Source organism: Hylobates moloch, unplaced genomic scaffold, assembly GCF_009828535.3.
Source record: "Hylobates moloch isolate HMO894 unplaced genomic scaffold, HMol_V3 SCAFFOLD_12, whole genome shotgun sequence".
Lineage (NCBI taxonomy): Eukaryota > Metazoa > Chordata > Mammalia > Primates > Hylobatidae > Hylobates > Hylobates moloch.
The window spans coordinates 12,288,897-12,311,963 of NW_026652287.1; the positions used below are offsets into that span (position 1 = coordinate 12,288,897).

A 23,067-nucleotide genomic window follows, 5' to 3' on the forward strand; every position below is an offset into this window, starting at 1 on the left:
ACTGCACTCTAGCCTGGGTGACAGAGCAAGACTACATCTCAAAAAAAAAAAAAAAAAAAAAATTCCTCTTCCTTATAAAGGAGAGGCTGAATCTCAAAGCTGTTAAGTTACTTAAGGTCAAAGGACGAAACAAGATTCAAATCTAGGTCTAATTCCAAACATGTTTTCTACCTTATCATGATACTAACACAGTTATTTAAGGATTATATTAAGCACCGAAAACATCTACCTGGAAAGTAGGTAAAAGAAAGGAAGGGCGGGGCAGTGGTGAACAGAAAAAGAACGAGACCAATTCCCTTTCTGCTTCTTTCCCACAATAGCTTAAAAAAAGCCTCTTCACAGCGGCACGACAGCTATCCGGAGAGTCCTACTTTCCCTTTCCTCTGAGGGGTAGCAATACTCACTTGGCCTGTAAAAAGAGTTCCTTGTTAAAAGGCTTATGTCCCCACTTGTTCCTCTTTCCCCAGCTACCATGTCCACTGCCTTCAAAGTGACCCGTCTGGCCACGGGGTTCAAAAGTGAAATTCAACAAGTGGTTCAGGTTGATCTTCTTAGGACCAGAGAACTGGGCAGGGCTAAACTCTGCCCGTTGAGCCTCTGCTACCTAGAGAGAATGAGAATGAATCAGTATTTCAGATTAGGATGACACTGATTTATTGCAGAAACCCAAAAAAAATCCTCCTTCTACACAGCTTAATTTTTTTTTTTTTCCTTTGAGATGGAGTCTTACTCTGTCATCCAGGCTGGAGTGCAATGGCACGATCTCGGCTCACTGCAACCTCTGCCTCCCAGGTTCAAGTGACTCTCCTGCCTCAGCCTCCTGAGTAGCTGGGATTACAGGCGTGTGGGATTAAACCACACCCAGCTAATTTTTGTATTTTTAGTAGAGACAGGGTTTCACCATGTTGACCAGGCTGGTCTCCAACTCTTGACCTCAGGTGATCCACTCACCTCAGCCGCCTGAAGTGCTGGGATTACAGGCATGAGCCATCTCGCCCAGCCAGGAAGAGGAATGAATTTTTTTTTTTTTGAGACAGAGTCTCGCTCTGTTGCCCAGGCTGGATTGCAGTGGCGCGATCTTGGCTCAAAAAAAAAAAAAAAAAAAAAAGTATGTAGCACTTCCTCTTATGCAGTCTTCCTCCTAAGACTACTTCCTGTTCTCCCGCCGTAAGTTTCCTGAGGCCTCCCCAGCCATGTTTCCTGTACAGCCTGCAGAACTGTGAGTCAATTAAGCCTCTCTTTTTCATAAATTACCCAGTCTCAGGTAGTTCTTAATAGCAATGGACTAATACAATCTTTAAAAATAAACACAAAGCTAGGCAACGCTAATGCACACCTGCACTCTCAGCCTCTCAGGAGGCTGAAGAGGGGCACTTTAGCCCAGGAATTCAAGGTTGCAGTGCACTGTGATACACCTGTGAATAGCCACTGCACTCCAGCCTGGGCAACAGAGTGAGACTCTTTGTCTAAAAAATAAAATCTAAAATTTAAAAATAAAATCAGGATGGGTGACCAGGAGTAGTGGCTCATGCCTGTAATCCCAGCTCTTTGGGAGGCTGAGGTAGGCGGATCACCTGAGGTCAGGAGTTCGAGACCAGCCTGGGCAATATGGTGAAACCCCCACCTCTACTGAAAATAAAAAAAAATTAGCCGGGTGCAGTGGCAGGTGCCTGAAATACCAGCTACTCGGGAGGCTGAGGCAGGAGAATCACTTGAACCCGGGAGGCAGAGGTTGCAGTGAGCCAAGATTACACCATTGCACTCCAGCCTGGGCATCAACAGCAAAACTCCATTTCAAAAAAAAAAACTAGGATGGGCGCAGTGGCTCACAACTATAATCCCAGTGCTTTAGGAGGCCAAGGAGGGAGGATCATCTGAGGCCAGGAGTTTGAGACCAGCCTAGACAACACAGGGATCCCATGTCCCTACAAAAATTTAAAAATTAGCCAGGCTTAGTGATGCATGCCTGTGGTCCTGACTCCTACTTGGAAGGCTGAGGTGGGAGGATGATTTGAGCCCAGTAGGTCAAGACTGCAGTGGGCCACGATCATGCCACTGCACTCCAGCCTGGGCGACACAGCAAGACCCTGTCTCAAAAATAATTAAATTAAAAATAATTAAATACAACTGGTGGTATACCATCCAGTCAGATAACTTCCATTTTTATATTAACAGCCAAGCTTAAAGATAACACCACATTCTGGGCCGGGTGCCTGTAATCCCAGCACTTTGGGAGGCCGAGGTGGGCAGATCACAAGGTCAGGAGATCGAGACCAACCTGGCTAACACGGTGAAACCCCATCTCTACTAAAAATACAAAAAATTAGCCAGGCATGGTGGCGGGCACCTGTAGTCCCAGCTACTCGGGAGGCTGAGGCAGGAGAATGGCGTGAACCTGGGAGACGGAGCTGGCAGTAAGCAAGATCGCGCCACTGCACTCTAGCCTGGACAGAGCGAGACTTCGTCCAAAAAAAAAAAAGCAAACAAAAAACGCCACATTCTGTTTGTTTGTGCAACACAGGAAGCCCAAGACTTCCAGGTCATCCCTTATTTTTCATCTCCACATGGCTCTGATCTCTTTAATCAGTCTTCCACCCTTAATGCCCAAACTTAGATCTAAGAGCTTGTGCTCAGTCAACAAAATCCTCCACATTCTCAACCTTTTATCATCTTCAGCTTGTCCCAGCTGGCCCACTGTCACTTTCTCTGACACCACTCATATTTCCTGATTATCCTCGCAATACCCTGAACTCCAGGTCCTTGACCTCCTCTCTTCCAATTAGCTTGCCCCTCCCATCTCAGCCAACCACACCTACAGGTTTCCCTTCTACAGCTGTAATGTCCAATACAGCAGCCAGTAGCTAGATGTAGCTACTAAGCACTTGAAATGTGGCTGTACCACGTGGCAAACTTTTAGATTTTAGATATATTGAATGTAATATATTAAATGTATTAAAATTGACTTTTTACTTCTCTAGTGCAGGCAGCTAGGAAATGTATGATTACACACATGGCTTGATCTCCTATTAGACAAGAGTGTTCTATAGTCTAGACCAACAACCACAACCTCTTCCACTATCTTAACTTTGAGCATTCTGTTGTCCAGACAGGAATACTCTCCTTCCCTAGGTTTAGTCCTGACTCCAACAATTCTTTAACCCCACTAGGACCCCCAAATCAATGATCCAACCCCTCAGATTTGGCTTAGATCCTGTGGTCCACTGGCCACTTCCTTTTTTAAATTTTTATTTATTTATTCATTTATTTATTTAGAGATGGAGTCTCACTCTGTCGCCCAAGCTGGAGTGCAGTGGTGTGATCTCAGGTCACTGCACCCTCCACCTTCTGCGTTCAAGCGATTCTCCTGCCTCAGCCTCCCAAGTAACTGGGATTACAGGCGCCTGCCATCACGCCCGGCTAATTTTTGTATTTTTAGTAGAGACGGAGTTTTGCCATGTTAGCCAGGCTGGTCTCAAACTCCTGGCCTCAGGAGATCCACCCTCCTTGGCCTCCCAAAGTGCTGGGATTACAGCTGTGAGCCACTGCGTCCGGCCCCATCACCCACTTCTTCACATATCTGCTGTATTCACCTGGCAAAACCTTCCCCTGATTAATTCAACTCTTTTCCTATTCCACATTAGCCCTGGAGCAGACAGACAGGGCTAACAAACACAACCACAGCAACTAGCCTCACCGAAGTAGACCTTCATGTGCCTGGAAGTACTGCAATCCTAGTACGCTTCTGCAGTCCATTCATTCCCTCACTTTCCCAGACAACTCCTTCACTCCTCAGGCTTCCAAACCTCCTCTTGGCTCACCTTATGTATTCCACTGAGAAAACTGGAACAATCAGAAAAGAATTCCAACTACCTCCGACCCCACCTCCATCACCAGGCCTTGCTTTTTTTACTGGGGATGAACTGGCAGAGTTCGTATCTAAGACAACTGCTCCACTTCTCACTAGATCTCAAGGACTCAAGGACATTGCTCAGCAATTCTCTTCCTTTTCCCTGCATCACTTTGCCTCTCACCAGAACCATCCCATGAACACAGACATGCTATCATTTCCCTAATCTTAAAATCCCTCGGCCAGGCGCGGTGGCTCACATCTGTAATCCCAGCACTTTGGGAGGCCGAGGCGGGCAGATCACAAGGTCAGTGACCGCCGTGGCTAACACAGTGAAACCCTGTCTCTACTAAAAATACAAAAAAAATTAGCCAGGCGTGGTGGTGGGCGCCTGTAGTCCCAGCTACTCGGGAGACTGAGGCAGAAGAATGGCGTGAACCCAACAGCAGAGGTTGCAGTGAGCCGAGATTGCGCCACTGCACTCCAGCCTGGGGAACAGAGCGAGACTCCATCTCAAAAAAAAAAAAAAAGAAAAAAAAATCCCTCAAGCTCATATTCCCTTCAAGCACCGCCTCACATCTCTGATCCCCTTTAGAGCAAAGCCACTGAAAAGTACTGTGTAAATCTGCTGTTTCTTCTTCCCATCCTCCCATTCTCTCCAATCTACATGCCATTTTCAAATCGAATGGTCAACTTTCAGTCCTATTCTTAGCCTATCAGCAACACTTGACAAAACTGATCACCTTCTGCAACACCTTTCAGCTCTCTTCCTCCCGCCCTGACCGTGTTCTCTTTTGCTGGTTTCGTATCCAGACTCAGAGGTTCAGTTCTTGAACCTAATCCGTTTTTGGAACACTCGCTCCTTAATCTATCTCACTTAGTTCCATAGCTTTAAGCACCAACTGTATGCCGACAGCTCTCTAACCTGGGTCTCTTCCTTGACTGCTGATTCACAGTTAACTACCTACCTCTACTTATATTCTGCTTATATTTATCAAATAGGAATTTCAATGTACATATAACATTTCCAAACTGAAGTTCTTTATCTCAACCCTATTCCCCTCTCCCAAAAAAACATTGTGCTCTTCTTGAATGTTCTCCATTCCAGCAAAAGGTACCTGAATTGGGCTTATGCCAAAAACATTATTCATCCTTTTCTCTGCTCAGACCCCACATCTAACAAAAACTCTTGGCTCTATATGGAAATAATGCCTCAAATCTTAACGTCTCTCACCACCTCCATCACTCACCGTCTTTCAAAGCTTCCATCACTCTCACCAAGAATACCTTTGTAGTCTCTTAGTCTTCCTGCTTCCACTCTTCCCCTTTAAAACTCCGAATCAGGTTACCTTACTTTTCTCCTTAAACCTTGCAATGGCTTCTCATCTCTCTGAACAAAAGCCAAAGTCTTTCAAAGCCCCACATGATCTGATCCCTTTCCTAGTCTTTGGGTACATTTCCCACCTCTCCTCCTCCACTCATGGTAGCCTACTTGCTTTACCTCAAACCAATAAAGGCACTACCACCTCCTGTCCCTTGCATGTGCTATTCCTTCAGGCTAAGACACTCTTCCTCAAAACCATATAACGTGGCCAGGTGTGGTGGCTCACACCTGTAATCCCAGCACTTTGGGAGGCCAAGATGAGAGGATCGCTTGAGGCCAGGAGTTCAAGAACAGCCTAGACAACACAGTGAGATCCAGTCTCTACAAAAGAAAAAGAAAAAAATTAACCAGGCATGGTGGCATGCACTTGTATTTCCAGCTACTCAAAGCTGAGGTGGGAGGATCGCTTGAGCCCAGGAGGTCAAGGCTGCAGTGAGCCATGATCATGCCAATGTACTCCAGAGCAAGACCATCTTAAAACAAAACAACCATATAGTGTGCTCCCTTGCTTCTTTTAGGTCTCTCTCAAAATCCACCTCCTCAGAGAAGGTGTCCTTAAAGCACATTCTAAAACTGTTTTCCTTGTTACTCTCTATCCCTTTACTTCCCTCAGTCTACATTTTTTTGATCTGTCTTATTATATCATAATTACATAGTATGAAACGTAATTTAGGTTATTTCCCAAATTTCACAACTACAAACAAAGCAGTGAATACCCTTGTACACAAATGTCTTTATGCACTTACAGAAGCATAGCTAAGAAACTCCTAAAAGAATTTGAGACTATACATATATGCATTTTACATTTTGCTGGATTACAAAGGCAAACGTCATTAATGTCATTTTATTACCTAAATATTCCAAAAAGTACCTCTAATTCAAGAGTGATAATAAAAAGACCATACAAATTAAGGAACCCCAAATTTGTCATAAAGGAAATTTTCCTTCCTCCAAAGAAATTTTCATAACCTTCAGGGGAAAAAAGGAGGCAAGGTTTCAAACCTAGTTAACTCTCTCAACTACTCGAGACTCCTTTGATTATCTATTCCTCTACTTCTTGTTCCCCTCCTCAACTACTGATAAAGTGGGGGGCGGGCGATGGGATCAAATCTCATGCTTATGCTCTAGAAAGGACATTCTCAAATTCCATACCTCATCTCGTCTTCCACCATTAAAAGAAGAGCTAAAGAGTTTGCTGCTGCCGCCGCCCCTTTGAGGAGGCATCTTGTTAAAAGTCTTGCTTTTCTGTGAACTGGAGCGACGGGACTGGTTGTTAAAACTTTCATTTTTGGGGTGGGAAAGTTCACGTTTGCGATTATAACGCTTGGATCCACTGGAGTTCTTTCCATCTGAAAGCAAGAAACACAAAAGAACGACTTAAGAAATGATACATTCACTTAGCCAACTGCCCTCCACCTCCCAGCAAAACTGTGTTTAAATAAAGGTAAATAGGCCCTTTGACCACCTCCAGGAATCTGGGTTTGGGCCAAAGCATGAGTGCTTTGAGTAAGACAACACATAGTAGAGTGTTTTTTTCTTGCAATAATGAAGCCTAACAGGTCCCCTCCCTCAAAACAAACACAGTGTAGATCAAACCACATGGATTCTCAATCCATAATGTCTCTACTTTTCACAGCTTAACCACTGCCCTTGTAAAAGTTCAGTCAGATAAAGTTACAGGAAATGAAACAGCCATTCTGTATCAAGGAAAAGTATTTTACCTGGTAGCAGGACAGAAGAGATTCCTTTTTAAATTACTATAACATAACCAGATTCTATACTACAAGGGGTTGTCCTAGGCCTTAGCAAATGTATTCAAAAGGCATAAAAGCAAAACCGTGTTTACATAAACTCTAGAGGTCAAATTCAGAAGCTGTTAAATTAACAGAACAAAAGAAGTTGAGCTCTAAAAGCATACTGGGGGCTGGGCGCAATGGCTCACGCCTGTAATCCCAGCACTTTGGGAGGCCGAGTCGGGTGGATCACCTGAGGTCAGGAGTTTGAGACCAGCCCGGCCAACATGGTGAAACCCTGTCTCTATTAAAACTACAAAAAATTAGCGGGGCATGGTGGCGGGCACCTATAATCCCAGATACTTGGGAGGCGGAGGCAGGAGAATTGCTTGAACCCGGGAGGCAGAGGTTGCAGTGAGCCGAGATCGTGCCACTGTACTCCAGCCTGGGTAAAGAGCAAGATTATCTCAAAAAAAAAAAAAAAAAATTTATTAAATAAATAAAAGCATATTGGATCAGCTTGAGTTATATCCTTTTTAAAAATCGCCAGCCACGGTGGCTCATGCCTGTAATCCCAGCACTTTGGGAGGCTGAGGTGGGCGGATCATGAGGTCAGGAGATTGAGACCATCCTGGCTAACACGGTGAAACCCCGTCTCTACTAAAAATACAAAAAAAAAAAAAAAAATTAGCTGGGCGTGGTGGCGGGCGCCTGTAGTCCCAGCTACTCGGGAGGCTGAGGAAGAAGAATGGCGTGAACTCCGGGAGGCGGAGCTTGCAGTGAGCTGAGATCGCGCCACTGCACTCCAGCCTGGGCAACAGAGCGAGACTCCATCTCAAAAAATAAAAAATAAAAATGTTTCTTGTTTTTCTCTTCAATTATAATATATGTTCAATTCTGAAAATAGTGTAGAATAATTTAAAGTTGCCAGTACCCACAGAGCACTAATCCATTAACATTGTTTTCCGTTTAATCTCCATTTTACATACGTGCCACAAATCTTACATAAAATGACAAGCACAGAAGATATATTGTTTTCCGCTTACTACTCTGTGAGCATTTTATGCATCCCTAGTCTTCAAAAGCATGATTAATTGCTGTACCCTTCTTGATCACATACTTACAGAATAATGTAACCAATCCCCCATTGTTGTATATTTAGGTGGCTTCTAATTTTTTGTTAGTTTAATATAATACCATTGGGAGTCTCTTTACACAAAGGCTTATGTGATTATGTCAAATTCTCAAAAAGTGGAATTAACAGATAAAATATGGTCATTAAAGCCATTTATACATTCCTAGGTTGCTTTCTAGAACCATTACACCAATTTATTTATACTCTAACAACATAATAATTATTTATGCACTTTTATTTATTTATTTAGAGACAAGGTTTTGCTCTGTTACCCAGGCTACAGTGCAGTGGCACAATCTTGGCTCACTACAACCTCCACCTCCCAGGCTCAAGCCACCCTCCCACTTCTGCCTCCTGAGCAGCTGAGACTACAGGCACTCACCACCACGTCTGGCTGATTTTTGTGTTTTTTTGTAGAGACGGCGTTTGCCTTTGTTGCCCAGGCTGGTCTCAAACTCCAGAACTCAAGTGATCCACCTGCCTCGGCCTCCCAAGTGCTGGTATTACAGGCATGAGCCACCACTCCCAGCCTATTTTTTTTTTTTTTTTTTTGTAGAGATGGGGTCTCACTTTGTTACCCTGATTGGTTTCCAACTCCTGGACTCAAGCAATTCTGCCTCGGCCTTCCAAACTGTTAGGATTATAGGCATGAACCACCATGCCTGGTTTATCTTTTTTTTGTTTTAAACAGTCTCACTCTATTGCTCAGGCTGGAGTGCAGTGGCGAAATCTCGGCTCACTGCAACCTCTACCTCCCGGGTTCCAGCAATTCTCCTGCCTTGGCCTCCCAAGAAGCTAGCATTACAGGCATGAGCCACCACGCCTGGCTAATTCTGTATTTTTAATAGACGGTTTCGCCACATTGGCTAGGCTGGTCTCGACCTCCTGGACCTCAGGTGATCCACCCACCTCGGCCTCCCAAAGTACTGGGATTAGAAGCGTGAGCCACCACACCCAGCATGTTTTTTCCTCCAGGGCAGAAAGCAGTGGTGCCATCATAGCACACTGCAGCCTCAACCTCAGCTTAGCATCTTTCCAACTCAGCCTCCCAGCTAGGACTGCAGGTGTGCACCACCACACCCAGCTAATTTTTAAATTTATTTTGAGACAGGGTCTTACTTTTGTCACCCAGGCTGGAGTGCAGTGGCATGATCTCGGCTTACTGCAGCCTCAATCTCCTGGGTTCAAGCAATCCTCCTGCCTCAGCCCCCCAAGTAGCTGGGACTCCAGGCATATACACCATTCTTGGCTTATTTTTATATTTTTGATAGAGACGGGGTTTTGCCATGTTACCCAGACTGGTCTCAAACTCCTGAGTTCAAGCGATCCACCAGCTTCAGCCTCCCAAAGTGCTGGGATTACAGGCGTGAGCCACCAAGCCTGGCCTAATTTGTTAATTTTTTTGTGCAGACGGGGTCTCACTATGTTGCCCAGGCTGGTCTCAAACTCCTGGGCTCAGGCGATCCTCCAGGCTCAGGTGATCTTCCCACTTCAGCCTCCCAAAGTGCTGGGATTATAAGCATGAGCCATGGGGTCTGGCCCCACTTTTATCTTATTACAATGATTCTCAATCGTGCCAGTTCATAGGAATCACACAGATGAGCTTCTACGGAATTCCTATGCTCAGGCCTCACCCTCTAAGATTCTGATAGAAGTATACAAAAGTACCTGTCTGCAGACCTGTAATATTATCTGACTAATTTTTAAACTTAGAAAAAAATATTTCTTGATAAGTATAATCACCAGCTTTTTATAGCAGGCTAAATAAATTCAAGGTTAAACAATGCCTCAGAAAGAAGAAAACGTAAGTTAATAAATCAGAGACCAAATTTTGAAAGCAACCACTTCACGCCCATAGTCTGTCAACCTCACTGAATAAATGAGATGTCATTCTCTCCAAACCTGACCCCTAAAACCTGGGAGTCAATCTAAACCATGTGAAATGGCAGCAATGTAAACAGAACAGTCACAGAAACAGGCTAGGTTCACTCCTACCAGTTCAGTTACCCTTAAATCCTGCTTACGGACAGTGACCCTTACCTTAGATACAATTTAAGGCCAGGCATGGTGGCTCGTGCCTGTTAATCCCAGCACTTTGGGAGGCCAAGGCAGGCAGATCACATGAGGCCAGAAGTTCGAGACCAGCCTGGCCAACATGGTGAAGCCCCATCTTTACTAAAAATACAAAAATTAGACAGGTGTGGTGCCACACGCCTGTAATCCCACCTACTTGGGAGGCTAAGGCATGAGAATCATTTGAACCTGGGAGGCAGAGGTTGCAGTGAGCTGAAATCATGCCACTGCACTCCAGCCTGGGCAGCAGAGTGAGACTCTGTCTCAAAAAACAAATAAAGTTAGAACGTAAAAACTAAACTTTTATCTATTACTTCAGTTAGCAACAGTTAGTGTCAAACATGGCACTAACAGTAACAATTAGCAAAGTTTCAGCGCTGGACTTGGTGGCTCATGCCGGTTATCTCAACACTTTGGGAAGCCAAAGCAAGAGGATCACCTGAGTCCACAAGTTTGAGACCAGCCTGGGCAACATAGTAAGACCCCATCTCTACAAAAAATTTAAAAATTAGCTCAATGTGGTAGCACACACCTGCAGTCCTAGCTGAGAGGCTGAGTTGGGAGGAATGCTTAAGCCAAGGTTGAGACTGTAGTGTGCTATGATGGCACCACTGCTCTCCACCCTGGGCTACAGAGTGAGCCTCTGTCTCAAAAAAAGAAAAAGTCCAGGCACGGTGGCTCACGCCTGTAATCCCAGCACTTTGGGAGGCTGAGGCGGGTGGATCACGACGTCAGGAGATTGAGACCATCCTGGCTAACATGGTGAAACCCCCGTCTCTACTAAAAATACAAAAAATTAACCGGGCGTGGTGGCGGGCGCCTGTATTCCCAGCTACTCAGGAGGCTGAGGCAGGAGAATGGCGTGAACCCGGGAGGCGGAGCTTGCAGTGAGCCAAGATTGCACCACTGCACTCCAGCCTGGACAACAGAGCGAGACTCCGTCTCAAAAAAAAAAAAAAAAAGAAAAAGATAAACCAGGCACAGTGGTTCAAGAGTTCAAGGATCTCTTAAGCCAAGGAGTTCAAGGTTTCAGTCAGTTACGTTTGCACCACTGCATGCCAGCCTAAGTGACAGAGCGAGAGCTTGTCTCTAAAAAAAATAAATAAATAAATAAAAATAAAGGCCGGGCGCGGTGGCTCATGCCTGTAATCCCAGCACTTTGGGAGGCCGAGGCGGGGGGATCACGAGGTCAGGAGATCAAGACCATCCTGGCAGGCCGGGCGCGGTGGCTCACGCCTGTAATCCCAGCACTTTGGGAGGCCGAGGCGGGCGGATCACAAGGTCAGGAGATCGAGACCATCCTGGCTAACACGGTGAAACCCCGTCTCTACTAAAAATACAAAAAATTAGCTGGGCGAGGTGGCAGGCGCCTGTAGTCCCAGCTACGCGGGAGGCTGAGGCAGGAGAATGGCGTGAACCCCAGGGGACGGAGCCTGCAGTGAGCCGAGATCGCGCCACTGCACTCCAGCCTGGGTGAAAGAGCGAGACTCCTTCTCAAAAAATAAATAAATAAATAAATAAAAATAAAAAAATTAAAAAAATAAAAAAATAAAGCCAGGCACGATGGCTCATGCCTGTAATCCCAGCACTTTGGGAGGCCAATGCAGGTGGATCACGAAGTCAGGAGATAGAGACCATCCTGGCTAACATGGTGAAACCCTGTCTCTACTAAAAATACAAAAAATTCGCCGGGCATGGTGGCGGCACCTATAGTCCCAGCTGCTCGGGAGGCTGAGGCAGGAGAATGGTGTGAACCCGGGAGGCGGGGCTTGCAGTAAGCGGAGATCGCGCCACTGCATTCCAGCCTGGGCAACAGAGTGAGACTCTGTCTCAAAAAAAAAAAAAAAAAAAAGAAAACTCAGGGCATGCAGAACCCCAGCTAACTTAGCCACATTCTCTTGCTTTGCTTTCCTTAACTCCATTTCACATCACCTCAAGCAAAGGAGACTCTACAAGGATGGGTATATAAAGAAAACACATATCCCCCAACCTCATTATCAAAGACTGTTTCAGATGATCCTGGACCCTACCTGTTTGACCCTAACTGCTGCTTTCAAGATGCACCTCACGGTTTGCATAGATTTCGGTAAAGCCAGATTCTACATGGCAAGGGCTTATTAAGAAAGTAAACTGGCCAGACGCAGTGGCTCATGCCTATAATCCCAATGCTTTGGGAGGCCAAGGCAGGTGGATCACCTGAGGTCGGGAGTTCAAGACCAGCCTGACCAACATGGAGAAACCCCGTCTCTACTAAAAATACAAAAAATTAGCTGGGTGTGGTGGTACATGCCTGTAATCCCAGCTACTTGGGGGACTGAGGCAGGAGAATAGCTTAAACCCGGGGGGTGGAGGTTGCGGTGAGGCCGAGATTGCACCACTGCACTCCAGCCCGGGCAACAAGAGCAAAACTCTGTCTCAAAAAAAAAAAAAGAAAAAAAAGAAAGTAAACTGGCACTCAGCAAGAAGACTGTCTTCATTTCTTCACTTATTACCACACTGGCAAGGAAACAGTTTCATAATGCTTACAGAAATGCTCTCTGATAGACAGTAAACTGCTCATTTCCAGAACACATAACAACTGACCACATCATGATTAGTGATTTTAGTTGCCAAAATCAACTCGTTTCTCTTGTCTTCCACTTACCTAAGGGTATGACGACAGACATGTCAAGTGAGAGACTGGCTCTTATCTCTAGACCCAGGCAACAGGCAGCTAAAGGCTGAAGGTACCATCAGGCCTGGGATCCAGCGATAAAATTCAGAGTATTATTTCTGAAATGTTTTGTGGACAATTTGCCAGGATATACATGGGAAAAACTCGAGGGTAGAACAGGAGTGATAAGATGATCCACTTTAGATTTTGGAAAACAGAAAAAATGTCAAGTTCCTGGGAGAAGGAACTATGGGTGAAGTTTTAAATCTCAGAGTGGTGGTTCTCAATCCTGGCTGCACACCAGAATCACTTGCACAGACTTTTTAAATTATGAATGCCCAGGACCCACGGGTCCAATCTAGGCTTAAAGAATCAGAAAAAGGCCATGCACAGTGGCTCATGCCTGTAACCCCAGCACTTTGGGAGGCTAAGGTGGGAGGATCACTTGAAGCCAGGAATTTGAGACCAGCCTGGGCAACATGGTAAGACCCCCATCTCTACCAAAAAAAAAAAAAAAAAAAATTCCTAGGAAGGGGCCCCACACACCCCTAATGTTTTTTGTTTTTTTTTTTTTTAAGTTTCTCATGAGGTCAGGAGTTTGAGACCAGCTTGGCCAACATGGTGAAACCCCATCTCTACTAAAAATACAAAAATTAGGCCGGTGTGGTGGTGGACACCTGTAACCCCGCTACTCAGGAGGCTGAGGCAGAAGAATTGCTTAAACCCAGAAGGCAGAGGTTAAGGTGAGCTGAGATCACGCCACTGAACTCCAGCCTGGGTGACAGAGCAAGACTCTGTCTTGAGAGGGGAAAAAAAAAAAAAAGTTCCTGAGGAGATTCTGATGCACAGCCACCACTGAGAACTGCCAAGAACTACTGTCAAGACACATTCCAAAATGGACAAGACCACTAAACTCAGGATCCAGAGTCAACAAATAAATGACTTAAAAACTTAACCCAGCTTCTCAGTTGTTCCACATTTCCCTAATGGAAAGGTCTCCACCAAGTAGCAGTAGTTATATCTCAGCCTCCCCCCATTACCAAATTAAGGGCCACAAGTTTTTCACAGTTAAATTACTTGGCATCCTCATTTCTAGCTCTAGTTCTAACAGGTGGCTCAGCCTAGAGGTCAGAATACCAGTCAGCAAATTTCTGCTGCTGATTCATGCTGTAATCACAAGCAAGTTGCTTACCCATCATCCAGAGTAGTTGACAAGCACCTCCAGAGGGGCAACATATGGCCTTACTACAGAATCAACTGACAACAAACTGAATCCAGCTGAAATTAGTAATTCTGAATGAAAGGAAGAGAGAGGTGGTATCAGGAATGATGCACATGCCAGTAAGTTATCTGCTTGCTAAGTGTGATTATACAAAGCTTACTGAAAAATACCGCCTAGGACTTCATAAAAAATTTACTTGGACGAATCACTCTTAACACTGCTAAGCCTCTATTTTCTGATCTGTGAAATAGGGCTAATACTCTACCATACTTTCTCATGGCATCATGAGGATTAAGAAAGAAAACTTCTGTAAAATGCCTACCATAGTGGCTGACACATAGTTTTACTATGATTTGAAAGCCTATCATTAATAAATCCAAATCATTCCTGTCAAGAGCACCCACTAGACTTCCAACGAAGCCATATAAACCAAGGAATCCAGCCAACGGGCCCTGAAATTCTTTTAATTTCTCTAAGTGGTTTTACTGAAGGCTTCAAATCACCTCTATTTTCAAAGCCATTAAAATCTCCAGGTCCATTTACAGGTCAGAGGCATTCTTCAAGGCAGATTACCACTAGTAACCTGGTTTCTGGTACCAGAATAACAGGAAGAATGCCAGGGCAGTGCTTCATACCACCAACCTCAAAATAACTGCCTCATAATACCTGACCTTCCCTTAACCTCCCTGGCAGTTCTGTCCGCCCAGCGGGATGGGACAAGAGCCTGGTTCCTGGCCAGGGTCCACTATCTGCCCATAAACGGCCTACCTTCTCTCTTGCTTCTCTTTCTTTGCTCCCTCTAAATGACTTTCCCCACTTTCTAACCCACCTTCTCTCCTCTGAGCTATATTCAAGGGATATTTACTGCTGCATGTTCTCAGAAATACCTATTAACACTACTGGAATGAAGCTGTAGGAATATAATCAAGAAAAGGAATGTTACATAAATGTTCGGGCAATTAGCCCAGGCAAAGAAACTGTGGTATGTGACTCTAGCTGGAAAGATCAAGAAAATCCTGGTAGCCAAATTTACATATTTCCCTGTGTACAAATGAAGGGCAGAGCCAGCCACTGGAACAAAATCTCAAAATTAATCATGTAGCTAGGAAGCGAATGGCCATTAATGACAGTTTACAGAGTAGAAACCAAAGGGCTTTCTTCCACATGAGGTAAAAAAGGGGGAGAAAAAAAGTGACTTAAATATTTGAATACTGAAAACTCTTGCTCTTTTCAACTTGACAAAAGATCGACAAACTATCTTTTCACCTTACGCTTCTTGCTTTCCCTTCAACTCAGTACTCTGTAATTCAAGAGGTCCTTTCAATGATTCCCAGCAGAATCAAGTATATGATGTGTTCAGCTTATGATACTGCAGAAATCTTTTTATGGGATTATGCAGAGCTTGAGTGTACCCTTTTGTTAGAGCAACCATCTCATCATGAAGTTACTGCATCAGAGTTCCTGAGTATCTGTTGTAGTAGCACTGGTCTTAGCTGTTATGTTCCTAAGGCAGCTTAGTTTCAACTTTAAAAATCAGCCAATATCCAGAGTTTCCTAATCTTTTAATCTCCACATATTCTGCCTTTTAATTCGTTCCTAAATACAAGCAGTGGATTATGGCTAGTGAAGAAGCATGGATTTGGCTACAAAGCCCATCCTTCCTTGCTAAGGGAACACGCACAACAGAAGCCAGAAAAGCAGACACCAGCAGTAGCAAACATGGTCAAGCTTTCTAACACACACATTAAAAAAAACGAACGCTGCCTCAAGGCACACATGTGTATTCGTAAAATCTAACAAAGGTCCTTTACATGAGTTTTTGTTTTTTTAGACGGGCTGGAGTGCAATGGTGTGATCTTGGCTCACTGCAACCTCCGCCTCCCGGTTTCAAGGGATTCTCCTGCCCCAGCCCCCCGAGTAGCTGGGATTACAGGTGCGCACCACCACGCTGGACTAATTTTCTGTATTTTTAGTAGAGACGGGGCTTCACCATGTTGGCCAGGCTGGTCTCAAACTCCTGAACTCAGATGATCCACCTGCCTCGGCCTCCCAAAGTGCTGGGATTACAGGCGTGAGCCACCGCACCCAGCCTACATGAGTTTTTACAGAAGTTTTCTTGTTTTGAGACGGAGTCTCACTCTGCCACCCAGGCTAGAGTGCAGTGGAGTGATCATGGCTCACTGCAACCTTGAACTTCTGGGTTTAAGTGCCCTTCCTCTTCCCCCGCCCCAGCCTCTTCACAGCTGGGACCACAGGTGTGTGCCACCACGCCCGGCTCATTTATTTTTTTGTAGGACAGGGTCTCGAACTCCTGGGCTCAAGCAATCGGCCTGCCTCAGCCTCCCGAAGATTATAGCCACCCAGCCCATTTGAAATGTTAACAATGACAAATATTTGCTTTGATCAAACTACTGTAGAATTCTGTATCATCTTGTTGGGTAATCAGAGTTAATTCCACTAACCAATATATTCAAAGTGAAGGACATAGCAGTAAAATTGCTTAAATACCTGTTTGTTTTATTGAGTTGTCACAAGCTTTCACCTACTGCTAAGAAATAAGGCATTTATTGCAACTGACTAATGAATGTATGTTAGTGGCTTAAGGGGGAGCACCAGAAAAATTAGTTGAGAATTCAGACAGTTGGAGAACCAAATCCTTAACACACATCTGGGAATAGAGTGCAAAAATAAACTTATTTATCAATTGCTTTGAACAGACCACTCTAAACCAGTTCCAACACTGACCAAAAGGACTGGTTACCTTCTATCTTCTGAGGGATCTATGGCAAAGCTACGCATGTGCAGAACTGCAAAATCAGTCTGCATACATACCATTTCCTGACATGGCCCGAGAACCCATATTCCTAATGGTCTCACACCAGGTAAACAAGTTTGCCATATCCAGCAGGTGAACTCTGAGTGAGTTAGTAGACCTTACAATTTTTTTTTGTTTGTTTGGTTTAAGTCAGCCTTAGTTTTCTTACTTTTTAGAGATGGGGTCTCTGTTACCCAGGCTGGATGATATGCAGTGTCGTGATACAGCTCACCGCAGCCTCAACTTCCTTGAGCTTAAGTGATCCTCCCCCCTTACCCTTCCGAGTAGGTAGGGTTACAGGTGTGTGCCACCACACTCGGCTAATTTTTTTTTTCTTATGGAGACAAGGGTCTTACTATCTAGCCCAAGCTGGTGTGAAACTCCTGGGCTCAAGCTATCCTCCCACCTCAGCCTCCCAAAGTGTTCGGATTACAGGCATGAGCCACCGCGCCCGGTCTCACTCTTACAGTTTTTTTAATCTTGAAAAGTTTTAAACTGGACCTCCACATTTAAGGACTTCAAATATTTCCCTCTCTGCCACAACATCCCCACTGTCACAGAAAACACCTTCCTATTACTGCTAATGTAACTGAAATACAAAAGAGCAGAGATTAGTACAAACTTTGAAATAAAATGAACACTGGACTCTAGCCTCTGCCAACTCCTAACATCCTACCTGCTCATTTTATTCCTTCTTTAAATATGAACGATTTCACTCTGGTAGACAAGTCAGTGACTGGCACAGTGAAAACAGAGGTAAAAACTTCACCTAGTACTTGGCACATGGTAAGCCCTCAATTAAAGGTAGCTATTATCATCATCATGGTTATAATATTGCGAGACTCGATTACAGAAATAAAACCTTCCCTGTTAAAGGACAATCCTACAGTCCAACACACAACAATAGACATTATGTATATTTGGTGCAAAACAGACGTCAGATACCCTAAGACCTTAGTTCATTTGTTTTGTTTTTAATTTGTCTTTTAAGTTTACTTAATTATATTACCTCCACCTACCTTTACAAGTAAGTAAACTCGGGGCATTCACTCAAGGTCTGGCAAACTGAGACCCAAAAAGACTGAATTCACACTCTGCGCTCTTAACCCCACAATGAATAGCCACTGAAGGATGAGTTCCTCTTCAACAGAGGAATGGATCTGGGACCAGGTTACTAAATAAAGAGATATGAGTTTGAAACGTCCTTGGGCCCCACTCACTCGTCTAAACTTGAACACTGTCCAATCAATGTTAATTCAACATTAAAGGGTAGAACAACTTACTGGTTTTAGGAGCGTGGACTGATGAGTCACACAAACCAGGTCTTAAGGCCTGCTATGAGCCAAATACTAGCTGGGTGACCTTACCCTTTCTCATCACATGTAAAATGCGGATAAGAACAGCACCTGCTTAATCGAGCAGTTTTGAGTATTAATGTAAATGATCCACGTAAACCACGCAGCACAGCGCTCATTAATATAACTGTAAATAATGAGAGCCATGGAAAAGGGCAGGTAGAAGCTATAAAAGAAAGTGGAGCCTGTCCCCGAGTAACCCAGCCGACAAGAGAGCAACGACTCTCCCAAGAAGCAGGGGCAGTCGCCCCCGCCCGCTGCCGCAGGCCCGCCCTTACCGCTCTTGGGTTTAGACTCGCCGGCCGGCCCCGCCGACGCGGAGCGGGGCGGCTGTTGCCCTTTGCTGCTGCCCGAAGAGGCGGAGGAGCTGTTGGAGCCGCTGTTCTTGTCCATGTCGGAGGCGGTGGCGGCGGCGTTGGGGGAGCTCAGCGGCATCAACGGGGGCCTCGGCGGCGACGGCGGTCGGAGCGGAGCGGGCGCGGCGGGGACCCAGGCTCATGGCGTTCAGGGCCGGCGGGGGTCGGCGGCGGCAGCGGTTCTCGGCCTTCATGGCGACATTTTTCCCTGTTTCCTTCCTTGGCTTCTCAAACTAGGAAGAGAAGCGGCGGACGGGGCTGTTAAGCCCGGCAGCAGCGGCGACCTAGGACGACGAGGCCGGGGCTCGGGAGTCCGGGCCGGGCCTGGCGGGGCGGAGGCTGCGGGGGAAGGGGAGGCGAGGGAGGGTGCGCGAGCCCCGCCGGCCGGCCGGCCGGACACGCTCTCCCGCCGCGAGGCAAGGGAGAGGGCTGGCTGTCTTGGTGTCGGGGACCAGTGTCTCCGACACAGCGACGGATACTCGCCCCTGGGCCGAGGCCGAGCTGCTCCGAGAATGGCGACGAGTCGCCAAACAGCATCTCAAAGAACCCGGATGGACTATATATATAGTGGAGAGGGGGTGAGGTATTCTGGGAAATGTAGTTTTTGCCTACATCCGGGTCTCGTGGGTTTTTTGTTGTTGTTGTTGTTGTTTTTCCTCCCCCACCTCCTCCCCAACCCCACTGTGAGGGCATTCAAAATAATGGGACTTGCAGTTGCTCCAAGTCCAGGTTTTTCACTTAGTACACTAAAAATACAGTAACGATGATAACATACACTAATAATAATGTAGCCAAACATTGGAATACCTGTGGAACTCCTTTATAGACTCGTTTGATTTATGTTTCTTTTTTGAGACGAAGTCTCGCTCTGTAGCCCAGGCTGGAGTGCAGTGGCGCGATCTCGGCTGACTGCAAGCTCCGCCTCCCGGGTTCACGCCATTCTCCTGCCTCAGCCTCCCGAGTAGCTGGGACTACAGGCGCCCGCCGCCACGCCCGGCTAATTTTTTGTATTTTTAGTAGAGACACGGTTTCACCGTGTTAGCCAGGATGGTCTCGATCTCCTGACCTCGTGGTCCGCCCACCTCGGCCTCCCAAAGTGCTGGGATTACAGGCGTGAACCACCGCGCCCGGCCAATTTATGGTTCTTATTCTAGCGTTAATACCAATTGATTTATGGCCCTTATTCTATCTCATATTGGGAATAATAATAATAATAATAGCGTTAATAATGACAATGCCTTACATTTAATATCACTTTACAGCACTTCTTCATACAGTACATCACCTTATTTCTTTAGCCTGGCGTGGCGGTGTGCACCTGTGGTCCCCATTACTCAGGAGATTGAGGCGGAAACAGGCCGCAGGCAGTGGTTCATAAGTGTAATCCCAACACTTTGGGAGGCAGAGGTGGAAGGATCCTTGGAGGCCAGGAGTTCCAGACCAGCCTGGGGAATATAGCGAGACCCCTGTCTCTAAAGAATAAAAATATTTTTTAAAAAATTAGTTGGGCAGCCGGGCATGGTGGCTCACACCTGTAATTCCAGCCCTTTGGGAGTCTGAGGGGGGCAGATCACTTGAGGCCAGGAGTTCAAGACCAGCCTGGCCAACATAGTAAAATCCCGACCCTATTAAAAATACAAAAATTAGCTGGGCTCTGAATAAAATAGTTTGAATAAAACTAACTTTTTTTTTTTTTTTGAGACGGAGTCTTGCCCTGTCACCCAGGCTGGAGTGCAGTAGTGTGATCTCGGCTCACTGCAAGCTCTGCCTCCCGGGTTCACGCCATTCTCCTGCCTCAGCCTCCTGAGTAGCTGGGACTACAGGCGCCCGCCACCATGCCCGGCTAATTTTTTTTGTATTTTTATTAGAGACGGGGTTTCACTGTGTTAGCCAGGATGGTCTCAATCTCCTGACCTCATGATCCGCCCGTCTCGGCCTCCCAAAGTGCTGGGATTACAGGCGTGAGCCACCGCGCCCGGCCCAAAACTAACTTTAATTTAAAAGAAAGAAAGAAAGAAAGATAAATTAGCCAAGCACAGTGGCTGTGGCTGCACACCTGTCGTTGTAGCTACTCAGGAAACTGAGGTGGGAGGATCACCTGAGCCCAGCAGTTAGAGGTTGCAGTGAGATACGATCGTGCCAGTGCACTCCAGTATGAGTGACAGAGAGGGAGACCCTGTCTAAAATTATTTTTAAATAGCAGAAACAGAGAACAAAAAGCAGATTAGTCATTTCAAAATTACTTTTCTTGTAAAGGTTTAAGCAGAATGGACTTCCTTATGTGGGGTAAAACTGACCCGTTTGGGGATTTGATGATTTCTCAGAAGTTCAGATAAACAACTTAGTTTAGGGGTGGTTGGGTAGAACTTCACCTTGAGTAACTCTGTTTTGGTTTGGTCTACTGTGCTGAAGCTCAGTGCAAACCAATGGGCTCCTATAAATTGTATTTAACAGCAGTTAACATTGTCACATTTAATCTTCTCAATAACTAAATTTTAGATTAAGTGGGCCTATAGTCCCAACTACTCAGGAGGCTGAGGAGGGATGATCACTTGAGCCCAAGAGTATGAATCCAGCCTGGATAACACAACAAGACTCTGTCCCTAAATAAATAAAATTTAAAGATGAGAAAATGGACTCCAAAAGTTCAGATAATTTGCCTATTATCACATTGCTAACAAGTGATGTTCTTACCTATGAGACAAGCAGTTCCTCATTTTACAGATACAGACAGTGAGATTTAGAAAATCATGCATGTGGGGCCAGGCGCGGTGGCTCATACCTGTAACCCCAGCACTTTGGGAGGCCGAGCTGGATGGATCAACAGATCAGGAGTTTGAGCTCAGCCTGACCTACACAGTGAAACCCCGTCTCTACTAAAAATACAAAAACATTAGCCAGGTGTGGTGGTGCACATCTGTAATCCCAGCTACTGAGGAGGCTGAGGCAGGAGAATCACTTGAACCCAGCAGGCACAGGTTGCAGTGAGCCAAGACTGCGCCACTGTATTCCAGCCTGGGCAACAGAGGGAGACTCCATCTCAAAAAAAAAAAAAAAAAAAGACAATCATGTATGTGGGTCAGGTGCAGTGGTTCACACCTGTAATCCTAGCACTCTGGCTGGGCGCGGTGGCTCACACTTGTAATCCCAGCATTTTGGGAGGCCGAGGTGGGTGGATCACGAGGTCAGGAGATAGAGACCATGGTGAAACCCCATCTCTACTAAAAAAATATATAAAAAATTAGCCGGGCGTGGTGGCGGGCGCCTGTAATCCCAGCTACTCCGAGAGGCCGAGGCAGGAGAATGGTGTGAACCCGGGAGGCAGAGCTTGCAGTGAGCTGAGATCGTGCCACTGCACTCCAGCACTCCAGCCTGGGTGACAAGAGCAAGACTCTGTCTCAAAAAAAAAAAAAAAATCCTAGCACTTTTTGGGAGGCCAAGGCAGGCAGATCATGAGGTCAGGATTTCAAGACCAGCCTGACCAATATAGTGAAACCCTGTCTCTCCTAAAAATACAACAATTAGCCGGGCGTGGTGGCACACACCTGTAGTCCCAGCTACTTGGGAGGTTGAGGGAGGAGAATCGCTTGAACCTGGGAGGCAAAGGTTGCAGTGAGCTGAGATTGGGCCACTGCACTGCAGCCTGGGTGACAGAGCAAGACTCTGTCTCAAAAAAAGAAAAAAAAAGGAAAATCATGTATGTGGCCAGGCAAGGTGGCTCAATCCCAACATTCTGGGAGGCTGAGGCAGGAGGATCACTTGATGTTAGGAGTTTGAGGCCAGCCTGAACAACATAGTGAAACCCATTCTCTACTAAAAATTAAAAAGCAAAAAACAAAAACATATGGTTTACAGATATAGACACTAAGACTTTGGGAATCATACCACACCTATTTGTACTTTGGAAAATTACAAATGATTCCCTTCCAACCATAGTAGTTTGAGATTCAAAAGATCACATAGACATGCTATTAAGGAAATGAACAGGGCCAGGTGCAGTGGCTCACGCCTATAATCCCAGCACTTTGGGAGATTGAGGTAGGCAGATTGCCCAAGCCCAGGAGTTCAAGACCATTCAGGGCAACATGGCAAAACCCTGTCTCAACAAAAAATACAAAAATCAGCCCAGTGTGGTGGTGCACACCTGTAGTCCCAGCTACTCAGGAGGTTGAGGTGGGAGGATGGCTTGAGCCTGGGAGGGTGAGAAGTGAGCTATGATTGTGCCACTGCACTCCATCCTGGGTAACAAAGTGAGATCCTGTTTCAAAATAAAGAATGAATGAATAAATAAGTAAATAAGACCAGCCTGGCCAAAATGATGACACACCATCTCTACTAAAAATACAAAAATTGGCCGGGCGCGGTGGCTCAAGCCTGTAATCCCAGCACTTTGGGAGGCCGAGGCGGGCGGATCACGAGGTCAGGAGATCAAGACCATCCTGGCTAACACGGTGAAACCCCGTCTCTACTAAAAATACAAAAAATTAGCCGGGC

The 23,067-nt window shown here is 45.7% G+C and overlaps 1 protein-coding gene across 5 annotated transcripts in view; it reads right to left on the reverse strand.

The window, feature by feature from the left end:
- RNF10 (ring finger protein 10) overlaps nt 1-19,108 on the reverse strand; it is a 42,794-nt gene extending 23,686 nt beyond the window's left edge. For 2 of the 5 annotated variants that reach the window (XM_032168514.2, XM_032168513.2), the window contains exons 1-3: nt 18,496-19,108; nt 6,384-6,580; nt 405-604 (exon numbers count right to left, since the gene is read on the reverse strand). In XM_032168514.2, the coding sequence (XP_032024405.1) occupies nt 405-604; nt 6,384-6,580; nt 18,496-18,652 (554 nt within the window). In that variant the 5' untranslated portion in view covers nt 18,653-19,108. Of the gene's footprint in view, nt 1-404; nt 605-6,383; nt 6,581-14,017; nt 14,125-18,495 lie in introns of those variants that run through there. The other 3 variants (XM_058425219.1, XM_032168516.2, XM_058425218.1) reach the window with 2 other exon arrangements.
- Between the last annotated feature and the right edge of the window lie 3,959 nt (nt 19,109-23,067).